The sequence below is a fragment of the Esox lucius genome, chromosome 23, assembly GCF_011004845.1.
Source record: "Esox lucius isolate fEsoLuc1 chromosome 23, fEsoLuc1.pri, whole genome shotgun sequence".
NCBI lineage: Eukaryota > Metazoa > Chordata > Actinopteri > Esociformes > Esocidae > Esox > Esox lucius.
Window position 1 is genome coordinate 10,884,464 of NC_047591.1, and position 24,238 is coordinate 10,908,701.

Below are 24,238 nucleotides of genomic sequence, written 5' to 3' on the forward strand. Positions count from 1 at the left end.
CTGTATGTGCACGGTACTTTGAAAGCTACATGGGGTTGGTCAGCACGTTTTTTCCCACTCTGTTTTTAATATATTGTGTAGGCTCACATACAGCCTGAGCGTCCCTCTCAAATACGGTTCGTAAACCAGGACATTCGAATATTTGGCCACACCTGTATGGTGAAGACACACCCCCTTGGTCTGCGGTCACTTTGATGCACGCTCCCAATGGACAGGCCGGTATACGCTGTCTGTTATCCTCAACTGACAGATCAGAAGGCTTCCTCCCAGCATCCTCCACTCTGTCCTCTGTCTGTGGGCGTAGTGTTCGCGGTAATGGTACTCTATTAAAGTGTCAGAGGAGGTCTCTGCCTGTCCTCAACACAGGAAGAGCTCATGGAGGACGCCTGTGTCGGGGTATATGGCGGCCCGCTCCTCCTGTGTCCGCCCCAGTTCCCCCTTCAGTCCGACAAAGTGAGGAACGTGGGACACTTTCGGTTCTTCCTTGGCACGATAAGTGAATCCACCTGCATGGCGAACATTAATAGTCACTTCAGCCATCCTCTGGTCGTGCAGAGAGAACCTCTGTAGCTGCGGACGGGGATCGGGGCGCCAACTCCCCAAAGCATTGCTCACAATGGGACAATATTGCATTGTGAGTGGGACTGAACCCAGTAGAATGCAAGAGCTCCTGATGTTTCGTGAGTACAGCGCGTAAACTAGATCCCACACTCTAAATCTCTCTGCGGCTTACATTCTTGGCAATAGCTAACGTGTCTGATCATCTGTTCTTCGCCTTCAGTCCCTCTCTCTTTTCATCTTGTTCTCTTTCTTCTCTGTTTCAGCTGTATTCTTCCCCTTTGTCTCCCCTCGCACCCTCTCTCCTACTCCCCGTTGTCCGCGCTCTCCTCGCCACCGCGCCGTGGTTCCGGAGTCACGATCAAGGTGCATGGAAGCACGGTGTGGGTTGTATTTGAATCAGGGGCAAACCCAGCAGTCACCTTGTTCTTCTGTCCCCGCGCCTGTTCCGCTGTTAGAGAGCACTCTGGAATACAGGCTTTACTATCAGGCTTCATCACCCACAAAGTTCTTCTGACCTCGGGATGAAGTGAACGGAGTGTTGAAAGGATATACACGCATACACACTGTACAAACACACTCGCGTACAACCCCCCCAGGAGGCAGGCTGCGAATGTGTTGCCGTCTTTGTGTTCACAATGATTTTCCACTTTAACAGGTCTAGATGGCACAAACCGCTCAACCATTGTCGACGGCCTGTCATGCTGTTGTTTTTATGTGTCCTGCCTCAGTTCCGTTAAACCGTGTTAGCCAAATGACCAGTTGTTCTCCATCCAGTCCCATGATGAGTTTTGGCAGACCACTGGCCAGTTACTCCAGCTGATCTCTTGACACGCATGCCCACATAAGTGCTGAGATACAGCCAGGAATGCCATTCAGTCCTTCAGTGTTGTCGCGGTGCTTGACTCGGACACCCTGAAACATTTGTATCCGTCATGTCCACGAGGTTTATGGATGTTAAAGATATCATAACGCTTAAAAAAATAATATATCTAACATGCAGACAACGAAAGACCACTTACAGAGGTGAATGTAAAATATGTGTTTCCGAGTTGATATTCAACTGAAATGTTTCCTAAAGCAAAACAGACCTTTCTGATAATGAGAAACAGGTCTTCACATAGTAATGATACGTTTTATTTTTGAATGCTCAGGTGGACCATTGTCAGGAGTAGCCCAGATATCCAAAATTAGCCAGGAAATGATGAGCCAATGAATCAGCCTGTAACCCGCTGAGATGTGACCTTGGTGAGAAAACGCCACTGTTTCTGCTAGTTGTTGTTTTCTCAAGCCAGTTGAGTCTTTAAATGGAACATACTGCACAAGAACGTGTGGGTGAAAATGATGAGCAATACTGAGGTCAGGCTCAGCAACAGCTTATCTTCCCTTCACATACACACACACACACACACACACGCCCAAACTCTTTTTGCGCACGTTCCCAGTGCTCCTGTGGAATGTGGCGCATTCACAGGCGTGGTACAGCGTAATTGCTTCGGGAATGGCGCGTGTTGCGTCCCTGTTCTGTGCACGCTTGTGTATGGCTGACGTCTGTCTCTGTATGCGAGTCGTCTCCTTAGCACACGGCGATCGTCCTGATGCTCGTTAGTTCAGCGCTAGCATAGTGCCGGGACAGCGGCATAGCTTTATTAGCCGCCCTGACATTTATCTGATCGTTTCCCAGCGTTGCATGGTTTGCCATGTCTCCATGGAAACCACACACACGCACGTAACCCCTGCAGTTGGTCCCATTCCAACCAGGCAGTGTGATGAACAGCTGCTGCCCTCATCAAAGCGCCACAAGCCAGCGGTAAATCTCAAACTAACCCCTATCCACTACATACTTGCTGGGAGTGCCCTTCATGGCGACGTCTCGCTGGCGTAACCCAGCGGAACTGAGGAGGCCTCGGGTCATTAGAGATGGTCCAATGGGACGCCCTTCTGGTGACCGGTCTAAGCGTAACATAGACTTCTCCTCACACATCCTAATTGCAACAAGTTGTGTCATGTTGCAATTTCGTTTATAGTGACTTTGCGGACTCCTTCTGTGATATAGGCGAAGTCAGGAAATAAGCACTTTGTGAGTCTGCGTCAGACTGGGTATCGAAGGGTCTAAAAAGCACCTACACCCTTGATCATTTGGGACGCATGCAAATGGAGGGTTAGGGTGGAGTGAGGGGTCCGTTTGGGATTCCCCAAATGTTTCAAAACAGGTTTTTGCGGTGCACAGGGTACACATTCACAAACACCCTGTGCGTCTCCTCCCACAATGCACCACAGAATACACTTGCCTCTTGACTTCAGAACATGGTTTATGCGTTTGACCTCTGGGGGAGGGTTTGGGACCGACTCCATTGGGTATGTATATCGATTGAATGACCTTCCTTGAAAGAATGCAGATAATGATAACAACTATTTAAGGAAAGATGTTCCAGCATTTGAAACTAGGTCTTCTGTGATTGATGGTTGCATTCACTGTGCACGACCACAAATAAACATGTATCCTGTGGCTGTTGGTAGTTGTAACGGTTGTAGTTGTAGCCGTTGTAATTGTAGCTGTCGTAGTACCATAGGAGCTGTTATCATTTTGTCAGAGTGCCTGAGTTGACCTTGGTCAACAGCCCCTGGGAGGAACCGATGTTGTCAACAAGATTAGTTCCACCTGTGGGACTGTTGCACCGCCTCCGAGCTCCGAATGACAAGTGTCTGACGGGCTACCATGGGAGAAACCTGTCCATGTCGACAAGAGGAATGGAGGTGCGCATGTAGGAAAATATGTTTGGTGTGTGTGTGTGTGTATGTGTATGTATGTATGTGTGTGTTCAAGCAGAAACTGAAATTGAGGGAAAGAACAGCAGTCCCCTTCGCTAAAACTCATCCATCCCAAACCACAATGGGGAGGTGTGTGTCTGTGTGTGTGTCTGTGTGTGTGTCTGTGTGTGTGTCTGTGTGTGTGTCTGTGTGTGTGTCTGTGTGTGTGTGCGCGCGTGTGCATTGGGGCGCATGCATGCATGTGTTAGTGGCTACGAGAGGCCATGCTGTGCTCAGAGCTGTGCTTACTGCTAGCTCCACTCATCTCATTCGTCTCTTTCTCTCTCCCCAGCTCTCTTTCTCTCTCTCTGTCTCTCTGTCTCCCTCCTGTCTCTCTCTCCTCCCTCTATCGTCTGTCATTCTCTGTCTCTCTTTCATGGGCAGATTTTGTGGTACTCCTCTCCTCCCGCTCTCTCCTCCCTATGTCTTTGTGACAGAGGGAGAGTCCCTCCTGCTGTGAGGTAAATTCAATAGGAAAAGTGAACAGGAAGTATAGTCTCGGTTTTTCCCGGTAAGGTTCAAACCCTTCCTGCCTTTAGCAGGCCTTGCAGTAGATGTACAAGCTTATCTGTGTCCTTTTCTCCTGATAAATGTGCTAGGACTGCAGTTGATGCGGTTATTTTCCATAAACACATCCTAAAATAGATTTCATGCTTGTGTATGCTGTTAGCCAAAAAAAACGGATCAATATCCCTAATGGAGCAGATCTGAGGTGTGAATAGATTTGAAGTTGTGACGTGAGTGTGTCTCTTTAATCGATGGTGATTCAATGTTTAGGGGCAGCTCAACTCTCATCCTGTCTCTATCAGAAACTGGTGGTTAACTTGTCTCTCTTGTCTAAGGCCTTGTTTGTGTCAACTTTCTAAAAGTCCTATTAATATTAGTAATGCACCAAGAATTTAACTTGATGCCCTGCCTAGAAGAATGAAATGCTTTTAAGGCTGCAAACTATAAAAGAGCACTTGACGAAACACAGCTAATTCAAACAAATGTTCTTCATAGCAAATCACTATCCATCCAAAGACCAACAGCGTTTTGTTCCAAAGACCAACTACTTCAGCATTTGTTGAAGTAGTTTTGAGTTAAAACCTTACTAACCTTGTTTACTACATTTATATTCAGGCATTGTTGAATTTACAATTACAGAAAGATAATGTGTATTTGTCTTATAACATGCATTTGTCCATTCATTATCAGACTTATTTTGGAGAGTCTTGTCTGTTATTAAAGTCTTTTATTAAAATACATGGAATGATAAGTTTTGTATGATTTAATTTAGGTTTGTTGAATTAAGAAGCATTATCATGAGCAACATTACTTATTTAATTAATGCCAGGGTGAACATAATTAATGCCTGGGTGAACAGAACATCGGCATCAGCAGCTTCTGCTAAATTACTGTTGGTGTTGGCCCTGATATTTCTGATCGGTGCATACCTACAAAAATGTTATTTAAAAGCATGCAGTTTCATAATTTTATTTTAGGCTAGCTTTTGCAGCATGCAAGTTTTATTGGAAAAAGGGCTGTTTTGAAATGGAGATCCACTGTTCAATTTGAGTGCTAGTTGGCCATGAGAAATATTTTGGAAACCCTCGAAATATGCTCTTTCCAATACTGTAGAAATCCAAGTGTATTTCTTATATGTGACTGGAAAAAGTAACTTTTAGCTGTCCTGAGAAAAGACTGACCTCAACATTTTAACAACATGCTTGTGTTGAATAGACTTATTCAGTAAAAGTCAAGGACGGAGGGCGGCATGACTAAATTAAGTTGGAGTGAAAATGACTCACTTGTCCTTTCTAGTGTTAAACCCCCTAGTGCTGTTGAGATAGAGTCACACACACCGACACACACACACACACACAGAGACGGGGGAATTTCTTGCGTTGTTCCCTGCCAAGGAATGTGCACGCACACACACACACACACACACACACAGGCCATGGCTAAGACTGTAGATCACTCTTCAGTCACGGCCCTCTGCTGCTGGGAGTGATGGAAGCAATAGTTAAGCCATTAAGGCAGACAATTGGCTCAAATTGAGGAGGAGAGAGAAGGGGGAGGGATGGAGGGAGAAACTGAGAGGCTATGGCAGGAGTGGATCCACTCCACGACTTAATCTCTGCCCCAGGGCACACTCATGCTGTCTCAGGCTCGCGCACACACACCCACACACACACACACCGCCTGCAATAACACCTTGTCAGCCAGGGCTGCAGGGGCGAAGACGATAGAAGCCCGTTCCTTTGTACTGAGTGGAGTTACTTCCTCACAGCCATCGCCAGCACACAGCCACCGAGAACAAAGACCCTGCACTGCCAATGCAGAATGTAGCTTACGACTAGTCCTGAAGCTTTATAAGCATTCGTACAGCTTTCTGACCGTCCGTGGTGGGTCATGTCGGCCGCAGAGTCGACGGTGCAAAGGGGCCATTGTGCTCCCCCCCCGCCGTCTCACTCTCTCTCCCCGGCCTCGGACAACCGTGCAACAATACGGGATTGTGTCGCCCCCACGCCCTCGCCTGCTCTCTCTCTCTTTTTCCCATCTCTCTTTCCTCCCCTTCCGCACCTCCTCCGACAGGCGTGCTCCTCGGTGTGTTTGTGTGTTTTTTGTACCCCCGGCGGGCGGGCCGTTTAGGGGCGCATGTTCCGCTGGTCCGATGGCATGGCCGTGGACCGGGGGAGCGCTTCAATCCCCATTTACACGTCCGATGTCGAGGACAGCCTCTGCTTTATGAGTGTTCGGGTTAGCGTAGCGTTCGGCGCGTGGCGTTCATTGGGGCCGTAACTCCCGCCCGGCCTCACTCTGCCATGTGGCTGGGATTTATCGGCCAGCTTACAGTGGAGCAGTTGCCGCGGGGACCCTTAGCGCTCGTTCCCTCGTTCTCTGGCTTTGTCGTTTATTTGACATGTCCTTTAAATCCTTTAAAGAATTGGGCGTTTCTGCGGAGCGCTTGGGCTCTTTCTGCAGGAGATGGATGACCCGTGTTCAAAGGTCTGTATGGTTTCCCTCCCATCTTTATTCTCTCTTTCCTTCCTTCCTTCCTTTATTCCATCCCTTTCTATCTTTTTTTATTCCCTCCTTTCCTCTCTTTTTTCTTATTTCTTTCTTCCCTCTCCCTTGATTCTCTTTCTTTCTTTATTCCCTTCGTTCTTCCCTCACTCCCATTCTTTCTTATTTTCATCCTTCTTCCTGTGTCTTCATTCCCACCCTCTCTCAGTTTATTTCTTTCCTCCTTCTTTCCCTCTTTTTTTCCCTGCCTCCTTTCCTTCCCCTCGCTGTGCTTTATAGAGTGGTATAAGGGCTGTCAGCAAGCCAAGCAAGGGATTTGGTCTTGTTTTGTTTGGACCTCTTAAGATAATGCTCTCTCCTCTCTCCTGTGGAGAATAAAAAAAGTGAAGTAGAGTAATAAAGCAGCCCCACAACGTTTAGTTTGGGTTGTTTAGTTTGGTTATACCTCTGGTTTTGTGCCACCCGAGCTGAGACTGGCACAGTGTGTGTGTGTGTGTGTGTGTGTGCATGCTGGTACAGTCTAGCCCTATTCATGCCATTCGCCCTGGGATCAATGGCAATGGCTGATTGTTGGATGCTGGAGGACGTTGTGGAGAAATCGTTAAAATGTAAACCAAGCCATTGTGATCCCAGATCGTTCCCTCAGGGAGCTGTGTGTGTTTACGTCCGTGTAGCCGTGCCCCTCATTTATCTTCTGAAGGCTACCAAGGAATTAGGCCTGAATGTGGCTGTTATTATAGTTTTTGATTCGTGACATCGACTAGTGTTCAGCACATAAAGCTGCAGGAAAAATAAATGTTGCAGAAAGTGTTGATGAATTGACTGCACTCTGTGGTACTTTTGTGGTCCAGTGTGGTATTACAATTGTTGTCCAGTATATTCTTATATTATAGTTTAGTATGGTACTATAGTTTAGCAGTACAATAATGTTTTCCAGTGTAGTCTATATTCTAGTCCGTTTTGGTACTGTAATGTAGCCCGGTATGGTACTGTCGTTGTATGGAAGATTCAGCAAAAACTCCTCCTAGTTGATGTAAAAGTCTGATTAAAACATAAAAGATAAGCCTACGTGAAGTTATTTCTGCAAAAGGGAGAAAAGCCAGCTATTGAAGCTGGATGTGTGCGATTCATGCGTAAGGAAATTGCATTTCTGTATACATTTATTATTGTCTGTGCTGTTTGTAAAATAATATTTATATGGAGAAAATGAGGAATAAATACAAACTTTTTAAGGGGCTGTTAATACTTCCGTCAAGAACTGTATTTCCTATAACGTCTCATATAGCTGGTCTGTTATTAAACTTGGTATTCAATCTTTTCAGTAACGGCACGGCTGGGAAGATGAACGGGGCGTTGGAGCACTCAGACCAGCCAGACCCGGACGCCATCAAGATGTTTGTGGGCCAGATCCCTCGCTCCTGGTCAGAGAAGGAGTTGAAGGAGCTCTTTGAGCCCTATGGGGCTGTCTACCAGATTAACATCCTGCGAGACCGCAGCCAAAACCCTCCTCAGAGCAAAGGTATGGAGCAGAGACACGCGCACCCACACACACACACACACACACACACACACACAGCAGCCAGAACGCTCAGCGGAAACAAAGGTAGGCTGAGAAGCAGACACATACACTGCTAATGGAGTTTTGCACCGATCAACCGCCTTAAATAAACAGAGTCATCCAGTGGAGAACGATGGATAAATGGCATCAATGCCAGCCTGATATTTCCCCGCAACCGCTTCTTTGGCACAAACTCAATTAATATATACGTTTTCATCCCATCGGCCTTTTCGTGATGAATCTGTCAAGTCAAAGCGAAGACAATGGAGGCGGCGGAGCGGTCTGACAAACCCACAATGCCGTCGCCACATTAGCAGACAGGAGTCCAACTGAGAGGCAGCCGAACAGTGACGAGAGGAACGCATCAGGAGACAGTGGGAGTGGGCAGGCAGATGGACGGTCTGCGGAACGGGGGGTGGTTGCCGGAGACGGAGACAAACAGACAGACCGAGAGAGAGAGAGAGAGAGAGAGAGAGACATGGGAGTTTGGTTGAGGCCAGTGCGGACACGCCTGTTGGTGTTGTACTGAATGTGTCTTCTTGGCTAAACGAGGACGTGAAAAGGGGAGTTATGCGCGGAAAGGAACAAAGAGCCGTCCCTCACCTCCCCCCAACAGATTCACTCTCTGTTGCTTTCACTTTTCCCTCCTGTGTGTATGCGCCTGTGGGAGCAACCTGGCGCTTGTATGTGTGTGTGTGTGTGTGTGTGTGTGTGTGTGTGTGTGTGTGTGTGTGTGTGTGTGTGTCTCTTCCCTAGCCTCTGGATGACTGTTTCATCCTCTCTCCCGTTCCTGTTTGTTCTCCTAGTTGGAGATAAGGCCAAAACATGGCTCCTCCACCCCTTTTCTTCCATTGTATCTTTGGCTTTAGTTGCTGTTTCTCTGCTTGATGAGTCAGTGTAGGAGACTGTCACTTCATTCTGAGGAGGGAAAAACAGCCTCTCTTCTGAGGAGTGAAAAACAGCCTCTCCTGCCTTTCTTAACACTATAAACATGTTCAGCAAGCTTTTGCTCTCTCAATTTATCTGGCTCTTTATTTCTCTGTGGAATGGAGGGATTGGATTGAACAGGAGATTAGAAAGACTATTTGATAGGGCTCTGACTAGGCTTATATATTCTCAGGCTGTGGGCGCAGTTGTTGTTTTCTCACTATTAACTAGACAATCTCTAGCAGGGCTTGGCCCCTCACACAGGGGAGATGAAATGGCCCCCACATGGCTCCACAGTTGCACTCGAGCTAAGTCTCATTCCAGTGGTGTCAGGGAAACTGCCCCTGTCCAAACCCGCCTGTTTAACTTCAATTAAGGTTTGTGTTACTTTTGGAGTGGTCTCGGTTAGATGGGTGAGTGATGTGCTGTGTCGCCCCTGACAACCTGGAGGCAAGGTCAGTGCTTCTCCCTTTCCACCTCTGGACCACTGGACTCATTTTGATATGAGAAGTAGTGCCAGTTCTCTAGGTTTGACATCGTTTTCAAATACAGGACTATTAGATTAATTAATTTTGAATCTAGTCATTTTTTTAAATACCTAGTTTAAATGCATTGTAGTATATGTGATTCGGTGTGTTTGCAAATGCATTTCAATGTACAGTATGGGCCAAACGTTTGGACACACCTTCTCATTCAATGCGTTTCCTTTATTTTCATGACTATTTACATTGTAGATTCTCACTGAAGGCATCAAAACTATGAATGAACACGTGGAATTATGTACTTAACAAAAAAGTGTGAAATAACTGATATGTCTTATATTCTAGTTTCTTCAAAGTAGCAACCCTTTTCTCTGATTACTGCTTTGCACACTCTTGGCATTCTCTTGATGAGCTTCAAGAGGTAGTCACCTGAAATGGTTTTACAACAGTCTTGAAGGAGTTCCCAGAGATGCTTAGAACTTGTTGGCCCTTTTGCCTTCACAATGCGGTCCAGCTCACCCCAAACCATCTCGATTGGGTTCAGGTCCGTTGACTGTGGAGGCCAGGTCATCTGGCGCAGCACTCCATCACTCTCCTTCTTGGTCAAATAGCCCTTACACAGCCTGGAGGTGTGTTTGGGGTCATTGTCCTGTTGAAAAATAAATGATGGTCCAACTAAATGCAAACCGGATGGGATGGCATGTGGCTGCAGGATGCTGTGGTAGCCATGCTGGTTCTGTATGCCTTCAATTTTAAATAAATCCCCAACAGGGTCACCAGCAAAGCACCCTCACACCATAACACCTCCTCCATGCTTCACGGTGGGAACCAAGCATGTAGAATCCATCCGTTCACCTTTTCTGCATCGCACAGATGCCTTTCCTGGGGCGGTCCTCATGTGAGCCAGTTTCGTTGTAGCACTTGATGTTTTTGTGACTGCACTTGGGGACACATTCAAAGTTCTCACACTTTTCCGGACTGACTGACATTAATTTGTTAAAGTAATGATGGCCACTCGTTTCTTTTTACTTAGCTGATTGGTTCTTGCCATAATATGAATTCTAACAGTTGTCCAATAGGGCTGTCGGCTGTGTATCAACCTGACTTCTGCACAACACAACTGATGGTCCCAACCCCATTACTAAGGAAAAAAATTCCACTAATTAACTCTGACAAGGCACACCTGTGAAGTGAAAACCATTTCAGGTGACTACCTCATGAAGCTCATTGAGAGAACACCAAGGGTTTGCAGCGCTATCAAAAAGGCAAAGGGTGGCTACTTTGAGGAATCTAAAATGTAAGAAATGTTTTCAGTTATTTCACACTTTCTTGTTAAATACATAATTCCATATGTGTTCATTCATAGTTTTGATGCCTTCAGTGAGAATCTACAATGTAAATAGTCATGAAAATAAAGAAAACGCATTGAATGAGAAGGTGTGTTCAAACTTTTGGCCTGTACTGTTTACTTTTCTTTAAAAAAAATTATGGAATTCTTCCAATTCTTTTATAAAATAATATATTTACCATAAATAGTATATGAATCCAGGTAATCTCTTCCTCCATAATAAATACACTTGACCCAAATGGGGTTAGAGACATGGTTTATGGTCTGGTTGTCCAGTGATTCAGCAGCGAAGGAGAGCTGCTGGTTAACCTCAGGTTGGTTCTTAGTGTTCAGAACTTCTCAAGTTAGGAACTTCTTATGTCATCACCCTTGAATGGACTTCATGTGCAATACACATGAATGTAAATCATAATGTACAACCCTTTTTCCAATAAAGTTGTGACACTGCATAAAATGCTAATAAAAACAGAATGCAATGATGTGCAAAACATTTATCTATGAAAATAGTTCAAAGACAACATTTCAAATGTTGAAACCAAGAAATGTTATTGTTTTGGGAAAAATACATGGCAACACATTTGAAAAAAAGTTGGGACGGGCATGTTCACCACTGTGTTGCATCACCTCTTCTTTTAACAATAAGTGTTTGGGAACTCAAGAGACCACTTGCTGTAGTTTTGAATGTGAAATGTTTTCCTATTCTTGCTTGATATAGGATTTCAGCTGCTCAACAGTTCGGGGTTGTATTTATATCATATTTAAATGTTTTCAATGGGTGACAGGTCAGGACTGCAGTCAGGCCAGTTTAGCACCCAGACTCTTTTACTACGGAGCCATGCTGTTGTAATACTGCAGAATGTGGTTTGGCATTGTTTTGCTGAAATACGCAAGGCCTTCCCTGAAAAAGATGTAATTTGGATGGCAGCATATGTTGCTCCAAAAATGGCATATATTGTTCAGCATTAATGGTGCCTTCACATCACATCACCCATGCCATGTGCACTAATGCACCCCCATACCATCACAGATGCTGGCTTTTGAACTGTGTGCTGACAACAAGCTGCATGGTCTCTCACCCTTTTTACCCTTGAGGACCAAGCATCCATGATTCCCCAAAATAATTTCACATTTTGTTTTGTCACAGGACAGTTTTCCACTTTGCCTCAGACCATCTTAAATGAGCTTGGGGCCAGAGAAGCGGCGTCATTTCTGGTTCTTGTTCATGTATGTTTTCCCCTTGGCATTGTTAGAGTTTCAACTTGCATTTGGATGCTACAACGTACTGTGTTCACCGACAATGGTTTTCATAAATGTTCCTGAGCCCATGCAGTGATGTCCACTACAGAATCATGTTTTTAATGCAGTGTCACCAGAGCGCCCGAAGATCATGGCCATCATCTATTGGTTTTTGACCTAGTCCCTTGCATACAAGGGATTCTCTGAATCTTTTAATGATATTATGTACCGTAGATGATGAGATCCCCAAACTCTTTGCAATTTTATGTAGAGAAGTGTTATTCTTAAATTGTTGCACTATTTTCAAGTCTTTCACAGAGTGGTGAACCCCTCCCCATCTTCACTTCTGAAAGACTCATCCTCTCCGGTGGGCATATATTTTTCAAGAAACAATGACATTTCTCAGTTTCAACGTTGGATGTGCTGTCTTGGTACTCTTTTCCATTAAATATAGGCTTTAAATGATTTGCACATCATTGCATTTTGTTTTTCCTTTACGTTTTCCACGACGTCCCAACTTCTTTTGAAACAGGGTTGTGTAATAACAGCCACTCATATTTATATATGTATTAGTGCTGATCATTTAGTCTTTAATAGGCATGTAAGTTGAGGTACAGTAGGTGTGGCTGGTCTTCATTGATGTGGGGTGACGACTAGTCTTGTCTAGTGGCCTCGGGTGATTTGCAGTAACAAGAGTTTCAGACGGAGGGTTTGGTCTATGTGTGACCAGGTATGTAATGACGTGTGTGGAATGATTAGATACAGTTTATATAATCGACAGTGACAGTGATTCTATGTCTTTGTGTCTTTGTACGTGTGAATTGATTCAGGCCCAGCGGGGGTCTTTTATAGGAACTGTGCTTTGGGTTTTACACTCTGTGTCGTGTGTTTTAATTGATTCACTGGGTAATGTGCAACTTAACACTGGTCTGCTGCGTCTGGTGGTGTGTGCACGCACACACACGCGTGAACGCTGGCTAGGGCAGTTTGGCTGCTGATTCCATGTGTTTAGAGTCAATACAGCATAGAGTGGAAAGGAGAGGGAATGTGATTTAGCACTGTGCATGGGGGAGAGGGAGGGGGGGGGCAGAGGAATGAAGGCCAGAGGGGTAAACAGTCCTCTTCTCTCTAAACCATCCAGGTTCGTCCATGTGTGTTGTCTACGGTCTGCATTTGTCTGCATCTGTACAGTGCAAGTGTGTGCGTGCTTGAATGTGTGCTTTGGTGTGTTTTGGCGTGGAGTCATACTATGCAATTAATCTTAATGATCCCGCCTGTCCGTATGAAGAGCAGAGGCTCACACACACGCGCGCAATTGGTTTATTGTCTTGATTCTCAGGTAGTATTCAATACAGTGTTCCAGACAGGCTGTCTGGAAAGTGACACCGCCTCAACAAACACACGCACACACACAAACACGCACACGTGCACGCACACACACACAGACACACAGGTGAGTTCGTCCAGTGATTCGGATATAATTCACAGTATTGTTCTTCACTGATCCCTAAGGAGGATTCTGGAGTTTCCCACTAGCATACAGGGCTTCTTGCTATTCAATGGTACACATTTACCATTACATTTCTAGTTCAACCCCATTCTCACACAATGCTGAGGCAATGCATAGCAAACTCCTTGTGTCCAAAACAATTATCTCCTTTAATGGATTCAGTAGAGACCAGGCCGATCTGAGACCAACACTGATTTATTTCATTATTTCTTGGGGCAGACTGCCAATTAGATTGCCATAACAAGACATTTGCTTTGTTAGTCGGCTACTAAGTCCTATTAGTGATCAACGGCAGGTGGATTTTATAATGGGGGAGATGGTGTTTGTATTTGTATGCCTGAGTCGTAAAGCTACTTGTGCTCTGAATAGGTGAGCAGTGCAGTAAAAGAATCCTACTTGTGTGTGTGTGTGTTCTCCTCAGTCAGGGAACAGTGTTTGGTGTGTTCTCCTCAGCCAGGGAACAGTGTTTGGTGTGTTCTCTTCAGCCAGGGAACAGTGTTTGGTGTGTTCTATTCAGCCAGGGAACAGTGTTTGGTGTGTTCTATTCAGCCAGGGAACAGTGTTTGGTGTGCTCTCTTCAGCCAGGGAACAGTGTTTGGTGTGTTATATTCAGCCAGGGAACAGTGTTTGGTGTGTTATATTCAGCCAGGGAACAGCGTTTGGCGTGTTGTCCTCAGACAGGGAGCAGTGTTTGGGATGTTCTCCTCAGCCAGAGAGCAGTGTTTGGTGGTTTCTTTTTTATCAAGGTAATATAGAATAAATAATATAGAATAAAATATAGATACAATGATAGTTAGCTAGGTGGAGAGGCAGACAGCTGATGAAATTATGAATCGCTATATTTCACCATGATAGCTCATCGTTTGGGAATATCACAGTTTGCATGCCGATAATTCACATTGAAGAATGTAAATGTAGGCTATTGCAATGGTATATTAATAGGCTGTTCATAACATATAGGGGAACACACAGGGTAGGTGAGTTTGAACGAGGCTGCTCTCATTTTCTCCCTGTATGCTATGCTTCACTAGAAACAGCCGTAGCTTTCTTAGCTTTTCTAAGGGGATGTCTGACTCGGCGAACACAGCCACAAAGTCCTGAATGAATTCTTGTCTTGAATCTGCTGATGCTTGCACTGGTAATGGTCGTCTGTAGAGGCGTGCTCTGGGTCGTCTGAAGAGGCATGCTCTGGCTAACACGGTGCTTTTCCTTGTTCTTCACCTGGGCTTTAGACATTAAGTGGTCATCGCATATTTTTACGGGTCCAATCAATATTTGCAAAACAGGTTAATCGCCTGACTCAATCCTTTGGGTATTGCTTGTCTTGAATTTAGCGTTTAGGGTTGAATTTTTACAACTTGTTTCTCAAAGTGACGGCGAGGTTGTGAGGTGATGTAAGTGTCCCACTCATGAGTGCCCCCCCCCCCCCCCCAAAAAAAATAACTGCCAATCGAAAAACGAATTATTCCTCTAGGACTATTCGTCTGTAATTTTACAATTACAAAATAATTTAGGTTAAAACAATAATTTGGCCTACTTTATTTTTGTAATCAGTTTCTGCTAAATTAAGGAAAATTCAGCCATGTTCCAGTTTTTTATGTTGAATCTATTTTGTTTCTACCAAATTCTGCAATTCTGTCCGTGTTTTCCGCATCACGGAAATCAGAGGACCCCTAGGGACCGTGTTTGGTGAGGCTGTTTATCCACTGTTAGTTGCAGTGAATTAGCGAAATGCTAGTCTGAACGATATCTGAATTTAAGATTGCTAGTTACATCGACAGTGTTCTTCCTACAGGCCATTATGTACCTCCAAACCCAGTTGTGTTATGGCTCCCGCCATATCAATATATCTTTCTCTTGCTCTGTCTTCTCTGTCACACACACACACACACACACACAACATTTGTGTTCTCCAGTGTACCAGTCCTTCCTGGGGGCTGTGTGTACAGTAATTGCAATATCAGTCTTGGTCGTGTGGGTCAGGGTCTGAATGGTGCTCTGGGCTCATGGTACTGAGGGTGGTCGGTCTGGTTATGTGGCCCAGTGAAGAGTGCATGCACCTGGGGTGGAGTGCTCCCCCACCCTATCAACGACCATCGGAATGTGTAAGATACAGTCATGTAACAGTGCTATAATGGAGTAAGACACCCCGCTGTATCAATTATTTACCATATTCTATCGCACAAACAATAGGACTATGAGAGACAGACAGTGTAATCCTGAGGGAATCCAAATAGTCCTGTACAACATCAAGGCTAATGCTAACCCTCCCATACTCAGGAGTCTCCGAAAAGGCATTTACAACAATAAGGCTAGGCTAAAAGCAAATGATAATCCTCCCATACATGGAGAATTCCAATAGGCCTATACAATACCAAGGCTAGGTTAAAAGCTAATGGTAACCCTCCTATACACAGAGAATCACAATGGGCCTATACAACAATAAGGCTAGGCTAAGAGCTAATGCTAACCCTCCCATACACAGAAGATCCCAATAGGCCCATAGAACACGGATGCTAGACTGAGGTAACCCTCATACATAGGCCATGTGCTTTGAATCACAATAGATATTTCCAAGCTTAGGGTTAACCCTCCCATACCTTGTGCTATTGGAATCACAAAAGCACTAATACCAGGCTCTTAGCTCAAACCTGTCCATACGCAGCTGTACACCAAGGGAATCACAACACAGCTACTGCCAGACATGCTCCCCACAGACTATATACCCTTATGGGAATTGTGATACAGACTTCTACTAGGGATGGATTTTTCACGAACCAACAGCCTTTTAGGGACAGATCTTTTGGTGTCGCATCGTTGAAAGAGATGTTTATTTGACTCCCTGGTTTGCATTCAGTTACTACTGCCTTTAGAGCTCAAAACACAGCCGGCAGATAAGTTACAAAATAATGATCTGAACATTGTGAAGCCTCACTGTCATTCTGGTCCAAACATATTTTTGCAATAAAAAAAAGATATAATTCTAATTTTGCTATGTGAAAATGTATTTTAACACAAATTTTACGATCTGTCATTATGGCGTATCTACAATGTTTTTTGTTTTGTTTTTTGTTGTTCTAACACATTTCTAAACATTTAAAAGGAAGAGTGGTTTGGGATCCAAATGAGCCAGGCCTTTTTCATCCACAGAGGCAAATGAATGCCTGTGGCTAAACTCTGCCGCTACCCTAAGCTCAAATCTGCCCATACACAAGCAGTACGCCATGGGAATCCTAATAAACTCCCTTCATGCTAGGCCAAGACCTAGAGGCATGATACAGACTCAAAAGACACGCAGACATTTTTATGAATTATGTATGTCGTTATGTATTTTATTATGGCTTATTGGGCTGAACATTATATTTTTATATATATGTATAGAGAGAGAGAGGGAGAGGGAGAGATATAGATACGTATTGTCTTGTGCTTTCTGTTTGGACACCCAGATGAGTAGCAGCTGCCTAGCAATGGACTAATAGGGATTGCTATGAAAAACAAAATACTAAACCATCCCCAAGACGGACAATACCAAATGAATCACCAACACCTCCACCAAGCAAACTTCAATAAATAAAGAAATAATTAGAGTGGATGCAGCCGTAAAATACTTGAAAAAGAGCAGTCAGTGTGCAAAAGTGCAGTAATAAGTACACCATACTTTTATTTCATGTTCAGGTGTATAATGTTTTTTCCACCCGTTGGATGGAAGTTCTTGAATTAGGGGTGTACAGGAAGTACAAAATTACAACCTAAGTGGCGGACCTCTAAGATGTCAAGGAAGGGGTATTAAGAACAATCTAGACTGTCCTCACCATGTATCTCCTGAATGTTCCTTTGAGCTGTGCCTGCTAAGCTGCTTTCTCTTCAAGCAGGCTTTTGAAAGACGACACAAAACTATGATGAATCTAAAATACAGTTTGTTAATAGTCTCTCTCTTTCTCTGTCTTTTGCTCTTCTTCCAGGGTGCTGTTTTGTCACATTTTACACACGGAAAGCTGCTCTTGAAGCCCAGAATGCACTGCATAACATAAAGACCTTAACAGGGGTAAGTGTGTTGGGTCCTTCCTGTTTCTCCCTGTTTCTCCCTGTCTGTGTTGTCCTGTGACATCGTGGTGACAGTGATAACCCGGAGACATCTTGGCTATTTTAACGTCACACATGTGGACAGTGAAACTGAGGGAGTTTGTATTAGGTGTGTGTGTCTTGACTGTGTCAATAAGTGCTTATAGCTTATTTGTGTCATTGAAGGTTGAAGGGGGGCAGCAAGGTGGCCTAGTGGTTAGGACTAGTGGCCTGACTAATGTCCCAAAGGTCCCTGGTTTTAGTCCCCCATTAAGGTGAAAGTCATGTCCTCCCTGAGCAAGAAAGCTAACTGTAATTGATCCTGGTCCCCTCATAACCTTACTCCCCGGTCATTGCTTGAAATAAAATAAAAGATCTTAACCAACCTGCCTAAAACAGAATAAATACAAATAGTGGGTGCCAAAATTGAAGCTGCAATCTGGAGTGCTATACATTTCTAGGCCTTTCAGTGTGTAGAAATGTTTCAGTACGTGTGGAGGTATTTCAGTGTGTAGCAGTGTTAATTTTGGCAGCAATTCTGGCCGTTATAGAGTAGTCTCAGACATTGGACAAAAATGCATCTTAACTTCAGTCACATTTTCGGCATTTTAGCGTTCTCAGCTTTAAGGCATTCTGTGGAAATGTAGTCATGTATTTGAGTCCCATTTCATTTTCCTTCTATAACACTGCATTTATTCTCCTCTCAAGCCCAGGTAGCCCCTCCCCCAACCCAGCTTCGTATTTGATATGCAACTTCCAATACACTACTCTTTAGAGATTACTTACTGTTAGACTGAGCTACCTAGCCTAATAGCTGTCTTAGATTAACTAGGGAGGGGTGAGCATGCGAGGAACAGACAGACCTCCTGTCTTTCAATGAATGACAGAGGAGCACTTCAAGCTGCCTATGTATACCCATGATAATATGAAGGAACAAAACAGAAAACATCTTCCTGACTATGTTATTTTTCTCATTCCGTAATTTTCACTATTGAAATTTGATTTAGTCAAAGTTTCTATTTGCGAAGATTCTCAAGACTTTCTTTTATCCTCAGAGGAAAAAGCAATTTTTCATCATCATTTCTGTAACAAAAAGAATACTGGTGTGTAGAAGTGTTTAAGTATGTGTAGAGGTATTTCAGTGTATGTGGACATTTCAGTGTGTGGAGGTATTTAGTGTGTGTGAACATATTTTACTGTGTGTATTTTCAGTGTATAGAGTTGTTTCCGTGTGTTTGAACGTATTTCAGTTTGGAGTGGTATAGTGTGTGTGAACGTATTTGAGTGTGAATCAGTGTATGAAGGTGTTTTGGTTTGTTAGAACGTATTTCAGTGCGTGAGAACTTATTTCAGTGTGTGGAGGTATTTCAGAGTGTGGAGGTATTTCAGAGTATGGAGGTATTTCAGAGTGTGGAGGTATTTCAGTGTGTGGAGTTATTGCAGTGTGAAGATATATTATTTTGGGCACATGCAAGCCAGTATGTGTGGTTGAGGGGGTGTGGCTGTTTTTCAGCCTGTGAGACTAGATCCCCTGGGGATCTGGGGATCTGGGGTCCAAGAGGACCCTGGGGATCTGGGGTCCAAGAGGACCCTGGGGATCTGGGGTGCAAGAGGAGTTTGGCTCCTTTTCTCTCCCAGGCCTTCTAGCTGAATCTCTGTTTCCTGTCTCCTGGTTTCAGTTTCAACTTTCAGTGATGGTTTCTCCTGCTTAGAATGTTGGCAGACTGGAGCCTTGGCTGTTTGAGGCTCTGGAAGCGTACCGATTGGAGGAAAGTCTGCTTACTATTTCCTTGGGTGGGTTGGTGGATGGCCGTGGTGGGTTAGGAGAGTGGATACAGAAGAGCTGGCTGGAGCTCTCTGGTGGATATTGAGTCACTATAGTCTTACAGTTGAGAGTTTCTTTTTTAGCTGCGTTGGGCTTCTGAAAGCCTCCTGGGGTATCGATATGGTCCGTGCTGTCAGTTTGCCAGTTCCGTCCCTTTTACTTAACTTGGCTGGTTCTGGTGTTGTGTATCAATGGGAACGTCACATGCTCTACAAATGGAGGTTTAGGGGAATGTGAAATTGCCCTCCTCCCTCATTTCCTCTGTCCCTCTGCCAACAACTCTTCCTTCTGTTCTTCCTTTCCCCAGGCCGGTAACAGACTCTGGAAGACTAACACACACACAAACATGCACGCACACACACACACCAAGCTGAATCAATAGCCCCATAATGACAGCACTTTGAGCGGTTTTGGGAGGTCATGTTAATCTCATTTAAAGTGTCCTCCTCTGAGATCTCAACAGCAATGCAGACAAGTTTAAATTTGATGGCCTTTAATAAAGTACCAAATGACCTACCTCTAGGGGAGGGAGAGAGGGATGGACGGGTAAAGGGAGTCCATAAATGCTTTAGTGGTGGACAGAGAGCGAGGCAAAGGAGAGGATGGAGTGATGACGAGTGCATTGAGGCAAGCCAATAAAGGAGTGCACTTAAAAACCCATACCTGCTTATTAACCCGCTAGCTCTTCCTCTCACATGTTTATATTGGCTCCCTATTTCATTATTGCGCTCTAAACCAAAGGCCCTGACAGGATGACATCCAATCATAAGCTCAACAGTTGGACGGCAGCCATGTTGGACTAGGGCAGCTGGCAGAGCGGAGTTGTGGCCATATTGATTCAGGGCACATGCAGGAACAGTTGAATCACAGACAGTACAGGTAACAAAACGGGCGGTTTTCCATACTAGTCTTTTTCTATCTCCTCACATGTCTTATTGCTCCCGCTCAGCAGGGGGAGAACCCCCCCCCCACAAGACCAGGGCCGTACGCAGACCCGTGTGTATGCCGAGGTGAATGGCTCTGGTGAAATGGTGGCTGTGGGACGTTGAGTGGGGCGTTGTTGGAGAATAGTCTGGAGAGAATGTGTTCATGAACGTATTGTGTGGGCCGCCTCTGCTCATCACACACCTTCAGTAACACACCAGTGGTGGTGACACAGAGCGCCGCGTACCGGAGTGACACGCTGTATAGAAACAACCATGGCAGGACAGCCATCCGCCCCTGCCAACTTCATGCTTGTCTCTCTGCCTGCTCTCTCTGTCACTCTTTTTCTCTCTCTAAGCCTCTAGCGTTGGCAGTAGACTGCAAGTGTTGTTTGGAGATCTGTGTGTGTGTGCGCGCGCGCGTGTGTGCGTGTGTTTAAGATGATATATTTCTATGCATGTGTACCGTGCTATGATGTAGTAACAGAGACTTGATTATAATTGCACAGGTCAGAAGGACTGGAAATATATCTTTCTCACTTTTTCCTCTCTCACACACACACACAAACACACACACACACCTCCTCCCCTTCCCTTATAGGGTGACACTGCCAAGCAGCTGTACGGGGGATGGGACAGCAGAAACTTAAAGGCAGAGTTTTTCATTCTATTGAACAGCTAATGAAACTCTGGGGTCTGGGGGAGGAGGGAGTAGCTAGATTGGCTCACTTCTCTCTGAGCTCTAATGGCACCACTGAGCGGTGCTGCAAGCCCCAGAACATAGACCCTGCTGCTGAGATGGAACAGAAGACCCTAAGTTGCCACACGTACAAACAAACACACACACACACACATTATGCATATCAGCGGCCATGCAGAATACAGGCACAGCATGCAAACACACAAACACACACACACACACACTCACACACAAGACATCACTCACTGCACACAATAACCTGACACACAAACACACACACACATACCCAAACTCAGTTACTCATTACAAGAACAACAGAAAAGCAGTTAGCCTCTCTCTACAACCACCTCTATAAACCCAGTTTGTTCCCTTCATACACAAACACATGCAGCGAGTTAAAGCCAGTCAGAATGTCCGCCAGACAAGGTTGTCTGAGATTTTCCACTAAATTGAACTCTTTCATTAGTGGCTGACAGATGTCTAAATGGCCAGTGTCTCCTCATGCCAGCGCCCGCAGCATGATGCTACACACACTCTATCTCTTTCTCGCACGCACGCACCCACACACTGCCTGTCACACACACACGCATGTGCACGCACACACACACAAACACCAACACACTGCCTGTCAAACACACACACACACACACACACACACTGCCTGTCAAACACACACACACACACACACACACTGCCTGTCAAACACACACACACACACACACACTGCCTGTCAAACACACACGCGCATGCATGCAAACGCACACACACTGCCTGTTTCTCACGCACTCAAACACACACACACACTGCCTGTCACACAGACACACACAAACACACACACACTGCCTGTCAAACACACACACACTGCCTGTCAAACACACACACAGACACACACTGACTGTCACACAGCATACAGACACTGACTGTTACACACATGCGCTGCCTGTCACGCGACACGGACACAGACTGCCTGTCAAACAACATACAGACACACACTGCTTGTCACACATTCCACAGGCACACAATGCCTGTCAAACAACACACAGACACACAATGCCAGTTTAGCCTGTGTATCTTGGAGAAGTAAGTGGGGGGGGGGGGGGTGTAATCTAGGACACGTCCTTTCTAGTGCCCTCCAGCTCTGAGAAAAGTTCTCTCTCTCTCTGTGTGTGTGAGGAATCTGCTGGATGAAAAGGCCTTTGATTCATAGTTTTTCTCTCAAGGATATTTCACTCTTACCGTGTGGGGCTGAAGCGGCTGTGGGCGGGGCAGGGTGAGGGGAGGGAGTTCAGGCGTGATCAGTGGAGCCCAGTTTCCTTGAAGCAGGCTGATCAGAGTGCTGCCAAGCACCAAGTTTGATAAGGAGCGGGGTCTCATTAAAAACGTCACTTCAGAGACCACACATAAACACAAATGCACACATGCCCGCTCGTTTGACACACAAACACACACACACACACACACACACACAGGTCCCACCTTTGTCAACCACTCAGGTGGTGAAATAAGGATTGAGTACAGATTCAACCAGCCCCTGTGTCAAAGAACGAACCTCCGAATTGTTAATTAGGCAGAGGTCAGGCCTGTGGCCTAAGAGAGTCTGAATCTGTAGTGATGGAGACAGGTCAGAGAAATGTCCGTTTGAGTTGGTGTCAGCTGGTTAAAGTAGGAATGGCAGGTCGCCCATCACACTGAGCGCCGTCTGTGTGGTTTGTTCAGGTGTTAGAGTGTGTCACGTATCACTGGACAATCACAAAGGGCTTTCAGCACGCCACTCCTGGAAGTGAACAGCAGGGAGAGGACTCTGACAAACGCTCTGGAAAATGGACGAGGTCCTGGACCGATGGCTCAAGTGACGTCCCTGTCCCCATGTTTAAGGAGCTATTCCGGACCAGGGGGCGCCAGGAGGTTGGGTTTAATGTAGAACTGCAGCTGGTTAGCAGTGTAGTGACTGGTTGCCACAGGCAGTAGCCTGATTGCCCTGAACGGTGAATAACCTCTGAAGTGTTCGTGTGGTTGTTTGAAGGTGCTGAAGCGTACCGTAGGATATGAAATGTGTCGTGTTGGAAGTGCGTGTGGAGGTAACCGTGCTGTGTACAGAAGGTTTCATACACTGGCAAGGCTTTTATTAGCCCACATTTTAGAGGTCTCCTGCTCTAACACAGTGGACTATTTCTGATGAGCTGTGTGTGTCTGGGTGTGTGTGTTGCCCTCTTTTAATCCAGCTCAATACACACATTATACTAACTACTAGACTAAGTAAACAGTGACTTACCCATTCCTCGTCGCTAATGTCTCACGCTCTCACACACACACACACACACACACGCACGCACCAAGCCAATCCCAAAGCGCTTTGTCATTACAGACACTCATTATAGAAATCAATTTAATTAAGGTCTGTAATTGCCTGAGTGAAGGCCAAATGCTATCGCAAACCGGGACGGCGGTAAGAGAGGCCATCGCCGCTCCCCACCCTCAGCCTGTTTCAGACCCTCAGCGTGGCCACGCCGATTCCACCGAAAAAATATATATTCAACGCGTGTTACAAATGAACCTTCTCCTCGGCAGGCCAGCTAGTTGGCGGGTGTTAAGCAGTATTGATCTGTGGGAAGAGAACGCTCTGTAAGACAGGCTGCGTTCAGTACTGTGAATACTTAACCAGCTACGCGGCGTGGCAACGATACCTCTCAGGCTCTGGGTTAATGTTGACTAAGGTAAATGAATTGAGGATAATGTTTGGTGATCGCGCGAGAGGGGGAATATAGAATATAGAAAGACTCTGAGGTAATTGTGTGTTAGGTTAAATTAAAGATGCGCAGTGGTGGCTGTAGTGTTTTTGAATGTGCGTAGGGACATGTCTCGCGTGTGGAAAGGGTGTATGTGTGTGCCCGTGTGTGTGTAGCTGCGTGTGTGCGTGCGTGCGTGCGTGTGTGTCTAGTCTTAGGTGCTGGCAGCTATTGAATTCCCACCGTGAGGGCCATCTGTCTGTCTCTGTCACCGGACCTACCTCAACCCCACAGTGGGATAAATGGGGAGAGAGAGAGAGAGAGAGAGAGAGAGAGAAAGAAAGGTAGATACCACCATGAAGAGAGAGATGGTAGATGTGTTCAGCATGTTTACTGTGTGACCCTGAAAGAGTCTCACGCGTGCTGCTGAGTAAACCCGGTGAGTGCGATTTCCACGGTAACGGAGCACGGTACGGTATTGGGTGTGACCGCTCTTCTTTTGGCCCGCGCTCCGATCAGGTGACGGCGTGGCCCCTTCGCTGGGTGCTGACTACTGCCAA

General features: G+C 45.5%; 1 protein-coding gene across 27 annotated transcripts in view; it reads left to right on the forward strand.

Annotated features, from left to right (window-relative positions):
• celf2 (cugbp, Elav-like family member 2) overlaps nucleotides 1–24,238 on the forward strand; it is a 154,131-nt gene that overhangs the window by 93,457 nt on the left and 36,436 nt on the right. For 26 of the 27 annotated variants that reach the window (XM_020042819.3, XM_020042806.2, XM_020042811.2 and 23 more), the window contains 2 exons: nucleotides 7,704–7,900; nucleotides 17,405–17,487. In XM_020042819.3, coding sequence (XP_019898378.1) covers nucleotides 7,723–7,900; nucleotides 17,405–17,487 — 261 coding nt within the window. In that variant the 5' untranslated portion in view covers nucleotides 7,704–7,722. Of the gene's footprint in view, nucleotides 1–5,974; nucleotides 6,364–7,703; nucleotides 7,901–17,404; nucleotides 17,488–24,238 lie in introns of those variants that run through there. The other variant, XM_020042808.3, reaches the window with a different exon arrangement.